Raw genomic sequence first — 19939 nt, 5'->3', positions numbered from 1 at the left:
TCTTTTTTTACCTTGTTCTCTTCTGTTTCTGGTTCATTCCATGTGCAATTTTGTTTGGTCTGTCGAGGGCTCCCGCTTCGCATACCCACCTTGTGTACTGGCTATTGTACGGTTCTCTCTCCTTGTACATACCTTTCCTCTTTAACATCTACGGCGATATCGACTGTGATACCAATCATGATCGAAGACTTGCCTAACATCGCATTGTATCTTTGTTCGATGTGGACCATCGACTTTGTTTGCTGAATTATGGGTCTTGTATCTTTTCCAGGTTGAGTGTAGGCTGCTGATTTTTGGAGTTCGATTGATCGCTGGAAGTGAGGTCTTTTTTTAAGGTTAAAGACGGGGCTGGAAGATAGAATTGTTGAATATTTCCTCTTCGTCTAGTGCCAACCCAATGCATTCTGAACTAGCTAGCTGATTCTTAATGAATTAACCTAGGACAATAACTTTGTCTACCCCTACAACGGCACACTACTTGGGAGCGGTCTAGACCGAGGCCTCGGTATACTTTTGACGCCAGCCCACGTGACCTTATCTTTTATCTTTCGATATCAATCTCGAGCGCGACGACTACCGTTTTCGCGACGCAGGTTTCACGGCCTACTGTTCTGCGCATGCGAGCATATAATCCTCGAGCGTTGCGTTGGGCTACTCCCATCCGCCCCCCACGGCCCCGAACGCGAACCGCAGGGCTCGATAGTCTCTTTCACCGACGCCATGTCCCGACACGCGAAACGCCGACTTCAAATGGGACTGCCATGCCCGTTCGGAGCTTCTCCAGCTCGAGACCGGCGCAATTCATGCTAGATGCAGATTCTACGATCTACGCACTATCAACGGCTCCCGGGAGAGCTGCGATTGCCGTCGTGCGCGTATCTGGTCCTGCATGCGTCTCGGTATGATTTCCGACAGCTAACTCCGTCACGAACCTCTATCCTAACGTCATTTTATCTGTATGTAGATCTATAATGGACTGTGTCCCCAATCTCCACTACCAAACCCCCGCTTCGCAGCCCTGCGCACGCTCTACGACCCGACAAAGCCGCCTTCCGCAAATACAGTCCTCGACGCCGGCGCTTTAGTCCTCTACTTCCCGGGCCCGAAAACCGTAACAGGTGAAGACGTCCTGGAACTGCATATCCACGGCGGCCCAGCAATCGTCAAAGCCGTCCTGAGCGCCATCGCAAAATCAAGCACAGACCCCAACACCACCATCCGATACGCCGAACCAGGTGAATTCACCCGCCGCGCCTTCGTGAACGACCGCCTCAGCTTACCGCAGATCGAAGCGCTGGGCGATACCCTCTCCGCGGACACGGAGCAGCAGCGACGGTTGGCTGTCCGCGGATCCAGCGATGCGCTGCTGAAGCGCTATGAACTCTGGCGGCAGCAGCTTCTGTATGCGCGCGGGGAATTGGAGGCTTTGATTGATTTCTCTGAGGATCAGCATTTTGACGAGTCAACGGAGGAGCTGGTATCTTCTGTTTCGGTGCAGGTGAGCGATTTGTGTGTGCGGATTCGGGTTCATGTGAGGAATGCGTCTAGGGGGAGTTGTTGAGGAATGGGATTCGGGTTGCGCTTTTGGGGGCTCCTAATGCTGGCAAGAGCTCGTTGCTTAATCGGATTGTTGGGAAGGAGGCGGCTATTGTGAGTACCGAGGAGGGGACGACGAGGGATATTGTTGATGTTGGGGTTGATCTTGGGGGTTGGTATTGCAAGCTTGGTGATATGGCTGGGATTCGGGCGGAGGGCGATGCTGCGGGTCCTGCTGGACGGGGTGTTATTGGTGACGTTGAGAAGGAGGGGATACGGAGGGCCAGGGAGAGGGCTTTGGAGTCGGATGTTGTTGTTGTCGTTGTCTCGCTCGAGGAGACTTCAATAGGCCCGAGGCTTTTGGTCGAGCCGGAGGTTCTTGATGCTGTCAATGATTGTGTCAAGGCGGACAAGTGTCTCGTCGTTGCGATCAACAAATGTGACAGACTGACCCCTGATGAGAGGGGCAGTTCAATTCCTCAAGTCTTGGAAGAGACAATTTCTGACGTCTTCCCGGCCGTGCCTAGGGAACGAGTCTTTGCTATTTCCTGCAATGAAGCACAACAGGGGATCTCACCGCTGAGCGAAACAGATCCCGGCCATCTACAGACATTTCTACGTGGAATGATCTCGACTTTTGAACAGATTGCCTCTCCGCTGGGCATGGAGGGAGATACCAGTGGCCAATATGATATTTCGTATTGGGAAGATTCATTGGGGGTGACTCATCGACAAAGCTCTAATCTACAAAAATGTCTCGACCACCTGGAAGATTTCCTATCCCAAACGTCCCCCTCCACCGACCCCGACGCAACCCCTCTTGAGCGTGGCTTTGCTGCCGAAGAGGCAGAAATTGACATTGTCACAGCGGCCGAACACCTGCGATTTGCAGCGGATATGCTGGCGAAAATCACCGGCAAGGGCGAGAGCGGAGATGTTGAAGACGTGCTGGGGGTCGTGTTCGAGAAGTGAGTTTTTTTTTGGTTTCTTCCTCTATGATCCTGATTCCATCGTCTGAATTGTCGTGCTGATTCATTGTGTAGATTTTGTGTCGGCAAGTAACACGGATTGGAGATTCCTCGATTGGATCCGAATCGATGTGGTCTGTCTGCCACCCTGCCCCCGTGACGGGTGCCTCTTTGCAAAAGCAGAAGCCCTTTCAACCGAGTGGCGAATCCAAGCCAGGTTGTCTAGATAGAGGGCAATGACTGCCTTCGTGTCCATGGATTGCCGTGTTCATGGGGCCCGAGATCGTGTCGTCTACTGAAGTGTTCGTGGTGCAAATACTGGCACACGAAAGGAGCTCAGTTGCACAAAGATGGATCATCTGCCCGGTTGGCAGGTCCGTTGTAGCCACCACGGCCCATGCTGGAGTTGTCTTGGTCGTCGCCGAGGTACATTTCCGAGAATATAGTGGATGGAGATGGAGTGTAAGAGTGCTTGTATAGTAACGTGTTGACGGTTGACCACAATGTGTAAATAATATAGAGTAATTAAAGCAGACCGGAGATCTTGGATATCTTTTAAAGTGGAGTCTGTCTGATGATCGTGTCTGAAGAATGTCCTCTCGATTGAGTTTCCAACGGTTGATATTTATACTGGCCCCTCTCTCATACTCGATGACAACCCCCAAACCCGCAGCGAGCGAAAAATACCAGAGTCTGCCTTAACGCATGAATCATTCAGTCATCCAGGTACCCAGAATCTTCCAGTGCAGCCCATTCGGGCAATCTTCTAGATGAAAGGCGGCCGAAGCCTCGTGCTCTCGTGTGATGGTCTGAGTCAGGGCCTCCCATGCCTCTCTAGCTGCGTTCCTCTAGCGAACGAGCCACTCACCCAGCGAACCTGCTGCTGCGCCAATCGTCCTTGGCACGCCGTAATTTTATGGTCGCGATGATTCACGCTAATGCTACCGTATGATGACGATGCGTATCTTAGTCGAGGGAGGCTTGGGGGTTGAATGTTCAGCTGAAACTTCTGATGTTGAAACATGCTACTGGGGCTCAGCCGGTGACTCCTGGGCTGAGTGCCTGAAGACTTTGCCCTAGCCGCTCCGACCTTTCTACCCCAGGTACCCTATTACCTCCAGTCTGTCCTCTTTTCCCAGCTCCGTCCTTTCTATACCTGAGCATCTCCGAGCTGCTTAGAAATCATCGGCTCGCGGAATTGTGCTGGCCTTGTTCGCCTTGTCCCCAATTTCGCGTCAGATTCTAAGAATAGCCCCCTCTTCTAACCATCCCGCTTTGCACTCACTCAGTGCAGCAACCGAGAGTGAATGAACAACGAGAGCACCTTCCCTATCCCTCCGTGGCGTCTGATTCTATCCGAACCGCATTGGTGCGACTAAAAATAAAAACAAGAAACCCACGTTGCGCCCCTGCAGCGATGTCAGGGGCCGTTGGGGGTGTGCGGATTACTCGATCGGTTCCCCGGTCGCTTTTATTTTCCTGTTTATTGACACTCCGTCGCGACAGGGCTGACGGGCGCAAGCACTGCGATGGAGATGGACGATTACAGGGTCTTGTTTTACGCCCGCGACGATGCAGAGACGGCTTGCAGGCGCCGACATCGCGAAATGGGGGCCGTTTGTGGCCGGCACTATGGTATACATACCCTTAGGGTAACTGGCTAGTGGTCTATTAATAATACCACCCGACCTCATCGACCCTTGTTCGGCCATGTGGCCTACTGGTCGCTCTGTGTGCCCCGCATGGATTTGACCGTGGAGTGCGTGCTCTCTATTCTGCCGGGAATCAACTGCTGCTACTAGTAAAGAGGGTGCAGACTCGCCCAACGTCCCGGGTTCCGAACTACGCTCGTTCTGCAACACTCCCCCGGGACTCGACGTATCGACTCGCGAACAGCGCAAACGGGTAACAACGGCTAATTTTGGGTGCTCTGCAGGTTCCATTCCAGAATGATGGATGCAACCACGTCTAAATTTGTGCTAGTTGGAGAGCGCATCCATGGAGAGATTCTATTTTTGCCGTGGGAAGCACAGGGGCCGAGGCTTCCTAGATGTCTTCGATGGGAAGGTCGCACAGAGGGGAACGACAGATGACAGAATTGACGTTTGACAGATTTGAAATCATGCTGGGAGTGACAAGAATAGCGAAGCTCTCGACCGGCCCCATGGGATTTGGTTGCGGGCGCTTGTTGTTGTCTTGGATCATGTTGAAATCGCACAATCACTGGGCAGTGCGTTGCACTCGTCGTGTGGCCAGCTTTGGTCGAGAGCCTCCAACGACTTGGCTTCTGACGGTGCGTGGGGATTGGTCGAAGCTCGTGTACCATTGTCCATTCAGGTCCTCCTGAGAAATAGCGCACTAATGTTGCGTGGTGATGTCTAAATATATCTAATTATATAGATCCGTCTAAGACATGCGGGAACTATAACCAGAACCATGGAACGAGCTCGGCACGACTAGTCCAATACAATGCGATCAATCAACAGATAATAAGACCAAACTGACCACCTTCCAAAATGCATGATAGTACGCTCCCTGCTCTGTGGACTAGTACTTAGTAGTGGCTTAGATAGGATATTACCATCAGTGATCGTCAGTGCGGCCCCCCAAACAAACCTACACTTAGTGTCAGGGTGGAAGTGGAGAGGCGAGGCTTCCCCGCCGCGTCTCATGTCTCCAAACCTCACCCAAACATCCATGGATGACATGCACACCCTCTTCACGACAATGTAGTATGGATCCCGCCTCAATTTTCGGGCTCGTCTCCGGCGGCGTGCAGGTCGTGCAGGCCATCACCTCCACCGTCCAGAGCCTCAACCAGCTCGTCGGCAAATTCAGAGAGGCCGAATCTCAAGATTCAATCCCTGATTCAGGAGTTAACCTGTATCGGCACGGCGCTGACGAACCTGCGCGAGTGGGCGCGGATGAACGCCCATGCGTAGCACACAGAGGAGTTTGGCCGAGACCTCGTCGTTGCGATGGTAGGGCTGCGGCGTTGTCATGGATGTCGTCTCGCGAGATGTGTCCACTCTCGTGCAGAGTACCCGCGAAGACGGTATGAACAGTTTTTGGGCTAGAATTCGGGTGGAGTGGAATGAGGAGACTATGCGCGGCCACCAGGAGAAGTTGCATGTGCAGGTTATGGCCTTGCAGTTGTTGTTTCAGTTTTGTCAGTGGTGAGTGAGATTCAAGACTGTTTTTGGCGGAGGTTGCTGATTGCGGATATAGCCATACGACAAGTGAGCAGATGAGGTTGCTGGGAACGGCGACGACGAGGAGAATCTTTCATCGTGATGCCGATGATACGGCGACTATCTTGTCCACCCGCGGGAGCCGCGGCACGTCGTACGCCGGGAGTATTTCACAGGGGAGTAGGCAATCAATCGGTCAGTCCGACTTTGACAGGGCGATAGCAGAGTCCTCAGCCTACCACCGAGTGCTGGAGCATACGATTCGCGACTTGGATGCTGCCTCGTTGGACTAATCCCAGCAATCCGTGCCGGACCGCGAACAAAGTCACTCTGCGTTCGCGGACGAGGGGTATACAAGCAACCAGACTCCGGCCACCAGCTTGATGGTGCCGTCACTGCATATCCCTACGCCTGATGCCCAGCAAGAACAGGAAGGCTACTTCCCTTTACCAAGTAGTCCGTCTGGACGAGTGCAGCATCCCGCACTCCCGATCCATCGCAGAAGTGTTTCTGTGACGCAGACGTAGCAACGGCCGCCGTACCAAACGAATGTTAGGAGAAATGCTTCGCACTCTGAATCTCAGAGATCACGAACGTCGGATTCGAGAAGAGAAAGATTATCCTCGTTCCTCCGCATGAATACTTGCAGTTGAGCAAACCTTGCAGTGTCACCAGGTGGCTCGGATCTATCCAATAACACGAACGCAATGAGACGAAGACAGACACACTATGAGGATTTTACCACTAGCATAGATTTTGGTGGGCCAATTCCGCAGATCATCAAAGCTGCGCAGGAAGGATCGTGCGATGATGTCGAAAGACTCATTGAACAAGGCTGTGACATTGAAGAGTGTCACACCCGCTCACATCGAAATGCTCTCCTCGTTGCAGCGCATTGGGGAAATGCTGATATCGTTGAATTGCTCATTCAACGCCGCGCCAAACTGAACGTCATCGATACAGGAGGCTGGCCGGCATTTTATCTCTCTGCATCGCGGGGCCACCGTGATGTTTTTGAATGTCCTTCTAGCTGAGAGACTCGATCTTAAAGATGTGTTCAATTCTCTCGGGCAGACGCCGTTGAGGGTAGCTGCAGATTCTGGCCAGCTGGACACTGTGCAGACTCTTTCTCGATTTCAATGCGAGAATCAATTCAAGGGCTGAGGATCAGATGACTGCGCTGATAAGACATTCGGATCTGACTTCGATTTTATCAGAGGAACTGACCATATTGGATGATGTAGCATGCCGCCTCTAAACGAGGAGATAGCGAAATAGCCCAGCTTCTCATCTCGCACAACGCCGACCTGGAAGCCAATGACAGAAACATGATGACGGCACTCCACCACGCCTGTGAAAGAGGCCATTCCGAAACCATTTCCATACTTCTCGACAACCGGGCAGCAACTGAAGCACCGGTTGAGACCTCAAGATACGGCTCACCTGCGCGACCGACGCAGGCCGAGCCAAAGCCAATTATCGTAGTACTGATGATACAGGCATGACAGCCCTCCACTGGGCTGAGTACAACGGACATGAAAAACACCGTCCGTACCCTCAGCGAGAAGAAAGGATCCCTCGACATAGTGGGAGTCGTACAAACCCTGCTTGATCGGGGCTCGCCGCTGTCTCTCAAGTTCGGCACAGGATTCCGTGAAGACTCGCCTCTCTGGCTGCTTTCAGCGGACATCTGGCTGTTGCTTCTTTGCTTCTAGCTCGGGGCGCGTCGATCGTTAAGAAATATGAATCTGGTTGGCATTCTGTTCGATATGCAAGTTATTATGGACATGCGGATGTTCTACAGCTCTTTCTTTCTAGCAATAAGATTCCGGAGTCAAGTTTTGCGGAGATTGCTCAGTTGCCTAGGACTTTGGGATTTGCTTCGAGCGTTTCTGATGAGAATGAAGGCAAGGGTGCCGCAGCTTCTCAGGCAGTCTTTGAGATATCCAGTCTCAGATCTGACATCACCCCAATTCCAAGCTCCCGTGATGCCAGCTCCATCCTCGATGCCAAACCCAACCCCCTATGTCGGTACCAGCTCAATTCCAAACATCGCATCCTCAAACCCAACACCCACAACAAAGACCCGAACCGCCAATCTCAGGATACACACCACCCGTCCACCTTCGCCATAGAAGCAGGCAGCTCAATGATCCACGAACTCACCACAACACTAGACGAAGGCTTGGGAAGAAACTATCCTACAAGACCCGAGGCCGAGAGCACGCACATAGCCAGGCCCGGCAACAACAATCGCCAGCCGACGATCACAACCCCCCGAAATGAGACAGCCCGAGCCCACGCAGCCGCTAGAGCGCGATCGTATGGCCGCCATCTTACGAGGTGACAGTGAGACGCCTGCTCCGAATCCCGGATGGTGAGTTAGTACTGGCTCTACCACCACTGCTAGTGCCGGTACAGGACCCAACCTGAATCGACGTGAAAATGAGCCGCCGCTCGCCTCGGCTACTTTCAGGTCTGTTTCTTTTGTCGTCCCGCCTACCCCATCGACATGGGAATAGAGATAGTATAAGGAAAGTACACTATGGCGTCACCGCCGTCTAGTTTGGATAGACCAGTTGAGACGACATAGGTGCCAAGGTCTATGCCGACGGTGGAATATACCCGGTTACCTGAATAGGATTCGAGGCTTGCGGCTGAAGTGGATGATACGGGGGGATTCAGATTCGGATTCGATTTCTTCTGTTTATACGGCGCCCTAGGAAGGTGGGAATGATATTCAGTCTGTGCAGCGTGGAACAACGCTCGAAGGCCGGATTTGCTCATGTATGGAGTGAAAGGACGGCGCTACGAATTGTTACCATATGGAAAATACTAGGCGTGGATAGAAGAAATGAACATAGTGTGATCTAAATTAACACTCATGCGACAATGCTTTTTATACAATATACAGATACCATCCAAAACACGAAAGATCCTCGCTGCAAGCTTGCGTCTATAGTATAACCAAAGGCTCGGGTATCACGTCAAAAACGCCAATTTCCGCAACGGAACAAAATCGACACACCTAAACTACTTCCTCACTTTGGAAGAAATATCTAGGCCGCGATGGCATTCTTCACCCACTTCTCCAGTCCGCCCTTGGCGATAATTTCCTGCACATTCGCAGGCAGCTCACCAACCTTGTGAGTCCACTTCGCGCCATTAGGTCCCTCCTGCACCTCGATCTGGCTGCGGCGCACGTCCCAGGTCAGAGTCCAGCCGGTGCGGCGGGTCAGGGACTTGCCCTCGGAAGCGTAGTGTTCGCGCAGACGGTTGATAAGGCGGGGGACTTCGAGACCCATCAGGGCGTTGTTGATGCTGTTGCGGGAGAAGATGTTGCCGAAGCTGCCAGAAACGACGAGCGGGATCTTCTTGGCGAGAATGGCGGTGGCGGCTTGCTCGCGGGAGCTACCGCAGCCGAAGTTGAAGCCGGAGACGAGGATGTCGCCCTCCTTGGCGATTGTCGCGAAGTCGGTGTCGTAGTTGGACATGCAGACTTGGGCCATGGTTTCTTCGGAGACGTTGTCTTGGTAGGTGTACTTGCCTGTAGGTGGATCTGTTAGAGGTTGTTTTGGACAAATAATTTGCTGTGTACGTACCGGGATAGATTCCGTCAGTGTTGATGTTGTCGGCGTCACAGAAGACAAGTTCACCGGAAATACGCTCGGGGAAACCAGGGTAGAGCTCGGTCAAGGAGTCGGAGGAGGGTGCCTCCTCGGCCTCGGCTGAGGGCTCAGGAGCGAATTCCTTCTCGCCATCGGCGACCAGGTCATCCATCTGACCAAGGAGCTTCTCCAGGGCTTCCTCGGTGGTAAGCATACGGTCCTCCTCGCGGATACCATCACCCTCACCACGGATGACGCCCTGGTAGTCTTCAGGAGTCTGGTACCAGCCGGGGCCGGACAGGGTACCGCTCAGAGCGGATGCCGCGACGACCTCAGGGCTACCCAGGTAGGCCTTAGCGTCGGGGCTCCCCATGCGGCCCTTGAAGTTACGGTTCGAGGCACTGATACCAACCTCGCCAGGCTCAAGCAGACCGGTGCCCAGTCCAATGCAAGGACCACAGCCAGCAGGGAGCACAGTGGCGCCAGCGTCGACCAGGGTCTGCCAGTCACCAGCACCTTCGGCAGCCATCTGCTCCGGAATGGAAGCAGCACCGATGTAGAACTGCACACCCTCGGCTATCTTGGGAACAACACCACCGTTCTTTTCGGCAGCCTCCTTGAATACGCGAGCCGCAGCAGCGATATCCGAGGCACGCGAGTTGGTACAAGAAACAAGGTAGGCCTTGTTGACCTTGATGTCCTTGAGCTCGCTAAGAGGAGTAGCAACCTTGACGGAGTTCGGTCCAGAAATGTAGGGGGAGAGCGTAGAGAGGTCAAGGAAGAGCTCCTTGGAGTATTTGGCACCCTTGTCAGCAATCAAGCGATTGGCAAACAGCTCCTCGATGGCCTCGTGGGTGAACCGCTGGGGAGCGGTGGTCTTGTAGATACCCTCACCATCGGCCAGACCCATAGCGGCAGTGGTAGCCTTGCCCTTCATCCAACCCTTCAGCACGTCGTCCATAGGGAACAGACCGGACAAAGCGCCCCACTCAGTGGTCATGTTGGCGATGGTCAATCGGTCATCCACGGAAAGACTGCGCATGGTCTCCTCGGAGCCAGTGAACTCAATGGTGTGGTTCAGAACGTCGTCCTTGTCGAAAAGTCCGCAGAGGGCCACAATCACGTCCTTGCCAGTCACGCCGGGGGGCAGAACACCGGTGAAAGTGACCTTGGCGGAGGCGGGCAATTGCCACCAGGACTTTCCGGTGGCCCAGATACTTGCGGCATCAGTACGCACAACAGGGGTACCCAGACACGAGATTCCACCGTACATGTTCGAGTGACTATCAGACGCAACCGCCATAGTACCGGGCCAAGCCAGACCCTCTTCAATCATGACTTGGTGGCCAATACCACGTCCAGCGGGGTAGAATTCGACACCATGGTGCTTAGCAAAGTCCTCGATCTGTTGGTACTTCTGTAGGTTCTTCTCGGTCTTGTTTTGCACGTCGTGGTCGAGGGTCATGATGATCTGGTTTGGATTGTGGATCTTTGAGGCACCGATGGACATGAACTTCAAGGCAACGGGCCAAGAGTTATCGTGGGTCATGCAGCGGTGCGGGGAGATCGTGACATAGTCGCCGGACTTGACGAACTTGTCCTTGGGGAGACCGACGGAGTATTGCTGCACGATCTTCTCGGTCAAGGTCTGGGGGACGGCCTTGGACGTTTGCATAGATGAGAACAGGGCGGCGGTGGCGGGATCTTCCAGCTGCGAGCTGAAGGCGGTTTGCAGGAAGATTCGCGAGGTCATGAAGGTCCGGCGCAGGGTGCTGGGGAAGCGAATGCGGCCCAGCATGGCCTGCTGGCCAGTGATGGACGGCATCAATCGGGACTGCATGAGGAGACAATGGTCAGTGGTCGCAATTGAGGGTCGAGGAATTGATCAGGGGCCACGTACGGTCATGGTGCCACCGAGAACGAGGATGCAATTGTCGGCAGGTCGCTCTTCCTGTTCCTGAGAGAAAATCGGCCCGCCGAATGAACGGCCGGCTATTTGGTCGATGACTCATCCGACTGTTGATTGGACCGGATGGGAGGCAAACAATGCAAATGTGGCAAACTCCGCAAACACCAAGCATCATTTCGCACGTGACATCATTCTTTACGCCGATGTCGGATGAACATTCTTGACATTGGCCGTGTCGCAAGAAGCAGACAAGATATAAGTCTCTGCATTGGACTGTGATTTTAATTTACCAGGAAACTTGGAAACTGAGCATGAGATGGGTTAATATTGGCTTGTTTGCTGCTATTCTCACTGTTCAGCCGTGTTGATTAACCCCGCCATCATCGATCATGGAAGATCTCCGCAATTGCCACAGCTAAACAATTACAGTTGACCAGATATCAGAAAGAACAAACAAATTAAAATTGAATAACCTGTTTCCATTTGCAAATTAATTTGCTAGCAGTTTCAAACCCATCAATGTCGAGCCACGCTGAGACAGTAGATATGTCTTGGCGGCTCCGGAACAGCCTTGACTCATACCCCGCCATTGCCGCGAAATTACATGCACTTCAGAAAAGGCTATTAGCCCCGTAGAGAAATCCCGGTGAATTGAACAAGGACACGCAGCCGAAAAGGTCGTCTGGTGGGAAAATATGAAAATACACTCGCGATGACTCCAAGGTTGATCCACCTTGCGGTCCACTCTTGAGCTTTTCCCTTCCCGCTTTTTTCTTTCCTTTCTATACTCGAGATTCCTCCAAACCAACCCTACAATTTCCCCGATTCCTCCAATCAAAAATGCCTTCTCGGCAAGAAGTCTCTTACTTCGGAGCTGGTCCCGCCCCGCTGCCCACCTCCGTCGTCGAGGCTGGCGCAAAGGCCTTCGTCAACTACAACGACAGCGGACTCGGTCTCGGCGAGATCTCCCACCGCTCGCCTACCGCCAACAAGATCCTCGCGGACGCCAAAGCGAACCTCTCTACTCTCCTCGATATTCCGGATAATTATGAGATCCTCTTCATGCAGGGTGGTGGTAGCGGCGAGTTCAGCGCTGTCGTGCAGAACCTCGTACCCGTCTGGATTGAGCGCCGTCGCCGCAGAGCGGAGGCTGAGATTCTGAAGGCTAACCCTGGTACTGAGAAGGATCAGCTCAATGAGCTTGTTTACCAGAGACTGCAAAAGGAAGTGGATGAGGAGCTGAAGCTTGATTACCTGATTACCGGTTCCTGGTCGCTCAAGGCCTCGCAGGAAGCGGCTAAGCTGGTTGGTTCCAAGTATGTCAATGTTGCGCTGGATGCGCGCAAGGCCAATGATGGCAAGTTTGGAAAGATCCCGACCGAGGAGACTTGGTCTTTGACTCCTACCAAGCGGGAAGGTGGCAAGGGCTCGGCTTTCGTCTACTTTTGCGACAATGAGACTGTCGATGGTGTTGAATTCCAGAGTTTCCCTAAGTCATTGGAGGCGCAGGGTCAGGATGAGGAGGATGAGCGTCTTGTCGTTGCCGACATGAGCTCTAACTTCATCAGCCGTAAGGTTGATGTTAGCAAATATGCTGTCATTTTCGTACGTCTTCTGCACTCCCAGATTGCTATCGTCATACTAATTCCTATCTCTACAGGGAGGCGCCCAAAAGAACATCGGTGTCACCGGTATCACTCTTGCTATTGTTCGCAAGGACCTGCTTCCCCCTCACACCGCGACTCCTCCCCCAACCCTCCTGCACCGCTTGAACATCGGCGGTCTCCCCGGCCCCGTCGTTCTGGACTACGCCACCATCGCCAAGAACAACTCCCTCTACAACACCCTCCCCATCTTCAACCTCTGGATCGCCGGCCAGGTCATGGCCGACCTTGTCTCCGAATTCGGCGCCCAGAAGGTCAGCGGCCAAGAAGCCGTCGCCAACAAGAAGGCCCAGCTTATCTACGGCGCCCTGGACAAGTACCCCGCTGTGTACCAGGTCGTGCCCGACAAGAGCATCCGCAGCCGCATGAACATCTGCTTCCGTGTTAGCGGTGGTGATGATGCCAAGGAGAAGGAGTTCATTGCTGGTGCTGAGAAGCGTCTTCTGCAGGGTCTGAAGGGCCACCGCAGTGTTGGCGGTATGCGGGCCAGTAACTACAACGCTGTCCCGCTGGAGAATGTCCAGAAACTGGTTCAGTACCTCGAGGACTTTGCCAATGGACAGTAGGTTTGCCCTGGCGGCGATGTTTCTTTTGTTGACATGTTAGCGGATTCAACCTGGGGCTTCAGTAATGGAAAGCAGAGCAATTAGAAGGATTATCAACCATCCACACTATTGCACTATTCAACATAACTCTTTTGACACGAGCTAGGATATGCATTGTATGCAGCAAAACCTTCCGAAAGTCATTTTTAATATATACCAATTTGCTCTTGCTACTCAAAAGCCTTTTTGATTTTCAAGAACAGCTGTATAGAGGGTAGATGCAAGATTATTGATTATTTGATCTATGAGATAGTGGAACAGATCACCCAAAAAATAAGGATAATAAAACAGCGAGAAAAAGAAGACCCAAATGCACTTGTGCAGAGCCACCGTCATCACTTCGTATGCCAGCAAGCGCGCTCACAAGATGCAACTCAGGAGCACGCAGTGACAAAAAAAAAACATCAGAGCGCAAGGCTCTTTCCATACACCCGGGGTTATATGCATGGGTATCAAATCATAAAGAGAAACAAGTAGAGGCACGATCTCATCATGGAAACTTCATCGAGAGCGCCATTTCCAGAACTTCCAGCCTGAGATCCCGGTCTCCCCGTCGCGCTGATAGATGCGCCAGTAATATACCGGTACGCCCGTAATGATAAAGGCGACCACAATGAGGGTCTGAAGAGGTTCTGCGATAACAGCACGACTGAGAAGAAAGAGGCTGACACAGCAGAAGATGATTGGGGTGGTGATCCATGTCTTGTAGGGACGCTCCAGGTGAGGTTCGCGGATGCGAAGAACGATCAAGCCGAGGACCGTGAGGAAGTAGAATGTGTAGCCGGCTACACCGTAGAAGGTGACTAACGTACCGAACTCGCCGACGGCAATGTATACGGCAGTAAGAGCCGCATTGAATCCCATAGCGTAAATGGGTGTGAATCCTAGACGAGACTCGTCGCCAAACAGACGAGAGAGGGACTTGCGAGCCCAGGAGCGACGGCGCAGACGAGTACCAGCCGCAGGTGTTGGGGAAGACGAGCTGCCGAGTCCAATACGGCCAAATAGTGAGGGCAGGTACCCTTCTTTGCCGGCCGCGTAGACGAGTCGGCCGCTAGTGAAGGTGGTGGCATTGAGAGCTCCAAAGCAGCTGGCTCCGACGACCAGCGCGAGAATAATAGCGCCCGCGGGGCCGAAAACTTTGCCGCCGAATTGGACAGCAATGGTGTTGCTGGAGTCGATGGTCGCGTGAGGCAAAACAAGGAAATATGAGACATTGGCCATGAGATAACAAAGAATAACCAAAGGCATAGCAGTGTGAATCACACGCGGCAAGTCGCGGTTGGGATTCTTAAACTCGCCAGTGACGTAGTTGGTCTGAAGTAGACATGTTAGGATTAAGCATTGTTGTGCCGGAAGAACCTATACTTACATTGTCCCACCCGTCGAATGCCCATAATCCTGCGTATAATGCCACAGCAAAGTCGGAGATTTCTGTGTTCGTGCCGGCAAACCAGCTCGAGTTCTTCCACTCGTCACTCGCACTGCCCTTCGACGAGTAGCCAGTCACAGCAACCACAATTCCGGTGACCGTAACTCCAATCAAAGCGACGAACTTGAAGAACATAAACAAATCTCCAATGCGAGTCGCCATCTTGGTAGAGATGCAGTTGAACAAGGTAACTGCAAGAAGACCTCCAACTGCCACACCCTTGTTAATCCACGGGGTGACCTGCTCTACATCGGCACCCACAAATGCACGCACGACGTATTCTCCAAAGATAATTGAGATGATAGCCGCAGAGCCAGGTTTCAACACCAGCGCCGCACACCAGGTGAACAGGAAACCCGGAAGTTCGCCGAAAATCTTCGCCAGATAGACTTGCGATCCTCCATTGAGCGGGATAGCTCCTCCCAGCTCTGCATAGCTCGCCGCGCCGGTCCAGGCCAGCAGACCAGCCACCGCCCAAATAATAAGCGACGCACCTGGTGAGCCCGCATTCGCATTGACTTGACTCGGCGATGAAAAGATGCCAGACCCAATAATAAGACCAACAATGAGCGAAAGTCCATTCAGATACGTCAATGTCTTGTTCTTTTCCAGTGACCCATCCGGCCCTTGTCGATCCAACGTCGTCAGGGCCCCTAGCGGAGCGTACCCGCCTTGGGTTTGCGATAGCGGAAAGAGGTTTCGCCCGAAATCGAACGCAGAGGATATGGAATAGTTTCGTTGGCGGCCAGATTCGAGGTAAACACCCCCTGGGCATCGGCCAGCGGATCTTCATCCTCCAGCGAGAGCTTGCGTGAGGACGAGATTCCCTCGGGGGAAGAGGATCGCGACGACCCGGCGACAGACGCCGGCGAGGAGGAAGCGAGCGAGGCGAGCTCTAATGAGTCTCGTGGGGCAGCGAGGCCATGATCGCGTGAGAATGCGGGATTCGACATTCTCCCGTATCAATTGGATGCGGGACAAGGAGAGCTCGATTCGACGGAGAGGCTGTCAGCAGATGTCGGCAGAACTCTCCATTTCCCGGCGATCCAGGGTGGGCTGCGAGAGTGTCGAAGTCGAAAAGATGGGAGGCGAGAAGGCGAAGAAGGAGAAGGTGGAACGTGCCAAGGGGTCTTTTCGAGGACGTCGATCACCCAATCGGCTTTCCGTCTGCGCCTCCCAGTTTCCCCGCGGTTTCTCAACTACTTTGGACTGGAAAGATGTGGTGAATCGACCGCCCTCAAAACCCCATGAACGCCTCCATTCCCTCTCTGTGTGGCCGGTGCAGACCTGCTCTGCGGCAGGCTGCGATTCTATCTCGCCGTTACGCCTCGACCGCCCCGAAATCCGCGCCGTCTCCGAAAAATCGTTGGATCGGCATTGCTATTGTGACCGTTGCAGCAGGTGGCACGGGCGCATATCTGCGATCGCAGGGTCCGGGGTCTGTGACACTCAATCAGGAAACCTTTACCAAGTACAGTCTCGTGTCGAGAGAGCCGGTCTCGTCGACGAGTAGCCTATTCACCCTCCGGCCCCGATACCACAGCGACCACAGCTACGATGTCTATGAAGATGCCTGGAAGACGGGTGTATGGAGTGTGATGTTCAAGCAGCCCCAGCTGCAAATTGGAAGGGACTATACACCTCTGCCAGTGACAGCTGCAACGCCGTTGACAGTGGACGAGGAGAATGAAGGCTACCTGCGGTTTTTTATCCGCAAAGACCCCTTTGGAGAGGTGTCACGATACCTACACAGCCTCGCTATTGGAGCAGACATTGAGATGCGAGGCCCACAAATTGAATGCGCCATCCCCGAGGAGACCCAGGAGATACTTTTTATTGCTGGAGGGACAGGCATTGCGCCAGCGTTGCAGGCTGGGTACTCCTTGCTCAACCGCACAACCGAGGCGAATCGCCCACGGATACACATTCTATGGGCTAGTCGACTAAAAGAGGACTGCCTGGGTGGCAAAGGTGACACGCCTTTGGCCACCTCATCTCAACGGTCCTGGTTTTCTGGGTGGTTTGGATCCTCTGGAAATACCGGTCAGGGCAGCCAGGTCGCAATCCCGCAGGACAAAGAAAAGTCTCTCATTGTCCGCGAGCTGGATGGGCTCAAGTCTCAGTACCCGGGTCAGATTACTGTCGATTACTACTTGGATGAGGAGAATCGCTTCATCAGTAAGAAGAATATCTCAGATTATATTGAATCCATGCCGAGGTCTCCAGCTGACCCGCGCGGGAGAAAACTGATCTTGGTATCTGGTCCCGAGGGTTTCATCAGCTACATGGCCGGGCCTAAACTATGGGCTGATGGAAGGGAGCTGCAAGGCCCCTTGCGAGGAATCATCAAAGAACTCGATCTGAAAGGATGGGCTGTGTGGAAACTCTGATTGAACTAGAACCAGAACCAGTCCGTTCATCTGTAATATATTTTGTTGCATAAAGCATCTCGCATATATTGGGGTTAAAATGTACCTTAATGCCAGTTGTCAAGAGAAAGTCATCTTGTTCATATTCTTGAAATCATTACGGGCCCCAACAAGCATTCGACATTAATTATATTATCCACATTATGCCCCGAGTCCGTCCCACATGTCGGCCTGGAGAATCGTTGCCAATGCCTCGTGGGACTCGTCTTCGGCCGCCTCAGCAAAGAATCTGATACCGAAGCATCGTTCCGAGGGGTGATAGACCCTGGTCGTAATGACTGTTCTATCATTCACAAAGACTTCTAGCACGCTCTTGTCGAAGAATGCATGCACGTGCAGTGACTCTTCGACTTCCTCGCCTTGTGCAGTGCGGGATGTGAAGAGCGTATGAGGTGCCGACTCATGTCCATGATTGGTCTCGGTATTGATGACTGTCGGCCGGTGGATCGTAAGTGTTTCGCTTGATGTATCCCACGCAAGCGTGGTGCATTGATCATTATCTGGAAAAATCATGTTAGCTACCGCGCTTTTAATACATCGGAGAGATATCAGGGTACTCACTGGCATTATGCGCGATCTCAATCCCAACGCGCTTGCATCTTTGCCCGACGGAGATTTCCGTCCGGAATTCCCAGCGAGCTGTCGTTAGAGGCAATGTTGGCTCCGATGACACAGCGTGAGAAGCTGACAAGGGCAGACGAGCCAATTGCTGATGCTTAGCTGCATTTCGAAGTCGAGAGAGTCGCGAGTCTGGGCTAATACCCAAAGTATGGATAGTAAACGTGTCAGAATTAGAGGGCTCTGTAATGGTCTCTATGGAAGTGATCGCTTCCAATGGTGAGCTGCGAGCCTTCTTGACATTATGCAACGTCATTAATCGCACCACACGCGGTAATGAGACCATACTGCTCCAACCCTGGCGATGGCGAGGACCATCAGGCAGATCCTCTTCGGTAACCCAGCCGTACACTATACGTTGGGAAGTCTGTGGGTCCCAGAATGAGTTGGCAGCGTACAAACAACCGTGATCAAAGTATCCAGCGAAGGCATAATCTGCCAATGGTTCATCGCCAGAGGTGTGTTCGCGTGCTTTCACCGACATCCACATCTGACCCCGAGGATCTCTCCTAGAGCGAGCTTGTTGGCGTGTTTCCTGGTCCGGATTTTCAGGACGCAGGCACCCTTCGACACCCATCACGACGAAATCTCGCGAGTCTCCCGAGTCATTGCTTAATGTGAGCAGGTTCGATACCTCCCAATTGACTCCAAAGTCGCCTGACCAGCGTGAGGGTCGGAAGTTAAGGCCAACATCTACCAGACGTCCGGTATATTGCCATTGGCGAAGATCTTCAGGGTTGACGGTATAGACAAAGACGGCAGGAGCTTGGTCGACAATTCCGCCCGCTGTGATGCCATAAAAGCCTGGATACTGGTTGTTTGCGTCTTTTTGGCCACCGCGATACCAGTTTGTGAGAAAAGGGTCTCGCCATCCAGTTACTGAGAGGTGTTCAGGCGGACCAGAGACGACAGGGTTGCAATCCTGTCGCCCCCACGTCTTACCCCCGTCCTTCGAGACAGAAAGGCTAATAGACTCACAGCCGTAGGTGTAGGGCAAAGTGAAGTGAATAGGAAGATGACTGACTGATGTGTAGATGGCTGTGAGCTGCCCCGGTTTCCCCTGGATGTCGGTAGCCCGCATGCAGCCTGTGAAAACACCACGGCAGTCATATTTGGCGGACGGCGTCATGGCGGGTTCAGCGAATGTCTCCCATGATACAAGATCCTTCGAGATTGCATGCCCCCAGGACATATTGCCCCAGTCGTTGCCCCATGGATTCCACTGGAAGAAAAGATGGTAGATGCCTGTGGATGGATCGTATCCAAGTCCACACGGGTCATTCATCCAGCCATGGGGCGCAGTCAGGTGGTAGAAGGGTTTCGAAGTAGATGTCTTTGATGCACTGATGTTGGCGTCATAGCAGTTTTCCTGCGAAGTCCGCAAGTGTCTGTTTTGCGCTGCCAGATCTGGCGAGTCGAGGACGACAGACATATCCGCATCGAATAAGATAGGTCGAATCAAGAGAGACTTGAAACGAGGTGCAGGATATGAGCAGGTGGCTTGGCAGCTCCAATATTACCTGAGAAATAGAATGCGACCGACTGGATGGGTCCTTTTTACATAAGGCTGGGCACCACAATGCTCGGAGAAACTGGGGGCGTCACTTGACACATTTCGGCAAAATTGCAGATCCTGATAAGTCGTTTGCCCTGCTCGGCAAGGATTTTTAATGCAGGCAGAACTGGATGGGGGCTTGTCCAATCTCCCCGGGGTTGTGTCGGAGTCGCGCTCGGCAGATGCTGCGCGACGGAGGATTGTCGGCGAAATTCCCGTGCAGTGTAAAACGCCGTCACACGCGGGCTGCAATGACGGTTGTCTTTTCAGGGTTGTATCCTTTTATAATGCTTGTTGGCCATGATCACTGCATGTGATTAGAATACATCCGATTAATATGGTAGAATAAGATGACATCTACATCTCGTTGCCTGGACGGGAAGATGATTGCCGGAAACGGTGTTCACGTTGTGGCTCCTCTGAA

The 19939-nt window shown here is 53.0% G+C and overlaps 8 protein-coding genes across 8 annotated transcripts; 5 read left to right on the top strand and 3 right to left on the bottom strand.

Annotated features, from left to right (window-relative positions):
- Positions 1-617: 617 nt before the first annotated feature.
- On the top strand, positions 618-2598 carry N7532_006182 (tRNA modification GTPase; the record flags this gene model as incomplete). The annotated part of the gene is made up of 4 exons (XM_056618676.1): positions 618-899; positions 965-1498; positions 1549-2504; positions 2580-2598. 4 exons carry the CDS (start codon positions 618-620, stop codon positions 2596-2598), a joined length of 1791 nt encoding a protein of 596 aa, XP_056474835.1.
- Positions 2599-5238: 2640 nt separating this feature from the next.
- N7532_006181 (uncharacterized protein) lies at positions 5239-5988 on the top strand (the record flags this gene model as incomplete). The annotated part of the gene is made up of 3 exons (XM_056618675.1): positions 5239-5418; positions 5490-5680; positions 5733-5988. 3 exons carry the CDS (start codon positions 5239-5241, stop codon positions 5986-5988), a joined length of 627 nt encoding a protein of 208 aa, XP_056474834.1.
- Positions 5989-6402: 414 nt separating this feature from the next.
- N7532_006180 (ankyrin repeat domain-containing protein) lies at positions 6403-8042 on the top strand (the record flags this gene model as incomplete). The annotated part of the gene is made up of 3 exons (XM_056618674.1): positions 6403-6705; positions 6940-7179; positions 7500-8042. The coding sequence occupies 3 exons, from the start codon at positions 6403-6405 to the stop codon at positions 8040-8042; spliced, it is 1086 nt and encodes a 361-aa protein (XP_056474833.1).
- A 712-nt stretch (positions 8043-8754) lies between these two features.
- Positions 8755-11143, bottom strand: lysF (homoaconitase LysF; the record flags this gene model as incomplete). The annotated part of the gene is made up of 2 exons (XM_056618673.1): positions 8755-9242; positions 9298-11143. The coding sequence occupies 2 exons, from the start codon at positions 11141-11143 to the stop codon at positions 8755-8757; spliced, it is 2334 nt and encodes a 777-aa protein (XP_056474832.1).
- Positions 11144-12052: 909 nt separating this feature from the next.
- N7532_006178 (O-phospho-L-serine:2-oxoglutarate transaminase) lies at positions 12053-13442 on the top strand (the record flags this gene model as incomplete). Its single annotated transcript, XM_056618672.1, has 2 exons — positions 12053-12817; positions 12873-13442. 2 exons carry the CDS (start codon positions 12053-12055, stop codon positions 13440-13442), a joined length of 1335 nt encoding a protein of 444 aa, XP_056474831.1.
- A 540-nt stretch (positions 13443-13982) lies between these two features.
- N7532_006177 (putative amino acid transporter) lies at positions 13983-15866 on the bottom strand (the record flags this gene model as incomplete). The annotated part of the gene is given in 3 exon segments (XM_056618671.1): positions 13983-14798; positions 14854-15566; positions 15581-15866. 3 exon segments carry the CDS (start codon positions 15864-15866, stop codon positions 13983-13985), a joined length of 1815 nt encoding a protein of 604 aa, XP_056474830.1.
- Positions 15867-16160: 294 nt separating this feature from the next.
- N7532_006176 (cytochrome b5 reductase family protein) lies at positions 16161-17303 on the top strand (the record flags this gene model as incomplete). Its single annotated transcript, XM_056618670.1, has 1 exon — positions 16161-17303. One exon carries the CDS (start codon positions 16161-16163, stop codon positions 17301-17303), a length of 1143 nt encoding a protein of 380 aa, XP_056474829.1.
- Positions 17304-17483: 180 nt separating this feature from the next.
- Positions 17484-19392, bottom strand: N7532_006175 (glycoside hydrolase family 32 protein; the record flags this gene model as incomplete). The annotated part of the gene is made up of 2 exons (XM_056618669.1): positions 17484-17842; positions 17904-19392. 2 exons carry the CDS (start codon positions 19390-19392, stop codon positions 17484-17486), a joined length of 1848 nt encoding a protein of 615 aa, XP_056474828.1.
- Positions 19393-19939: the final 547 nt, after the last annotated feature.

This window comes from Penicillium argentinense, assembly GCF_028826775.1.
Source record: "Penicillium argentinense strain IBT 30761 chromosome Unknown utg000005l_segment0_segment0, whole genome shotgun sequence".
NCBI lineage: Eukaryota > Fungi > Ascomycota > Eurotiomycetes > Eurotiales > Aspergillaceae > Penicillium > Penicillium argentinense.
This window is presented reverse-complemented; position numbering and strand designations above follow the sequence as displayed.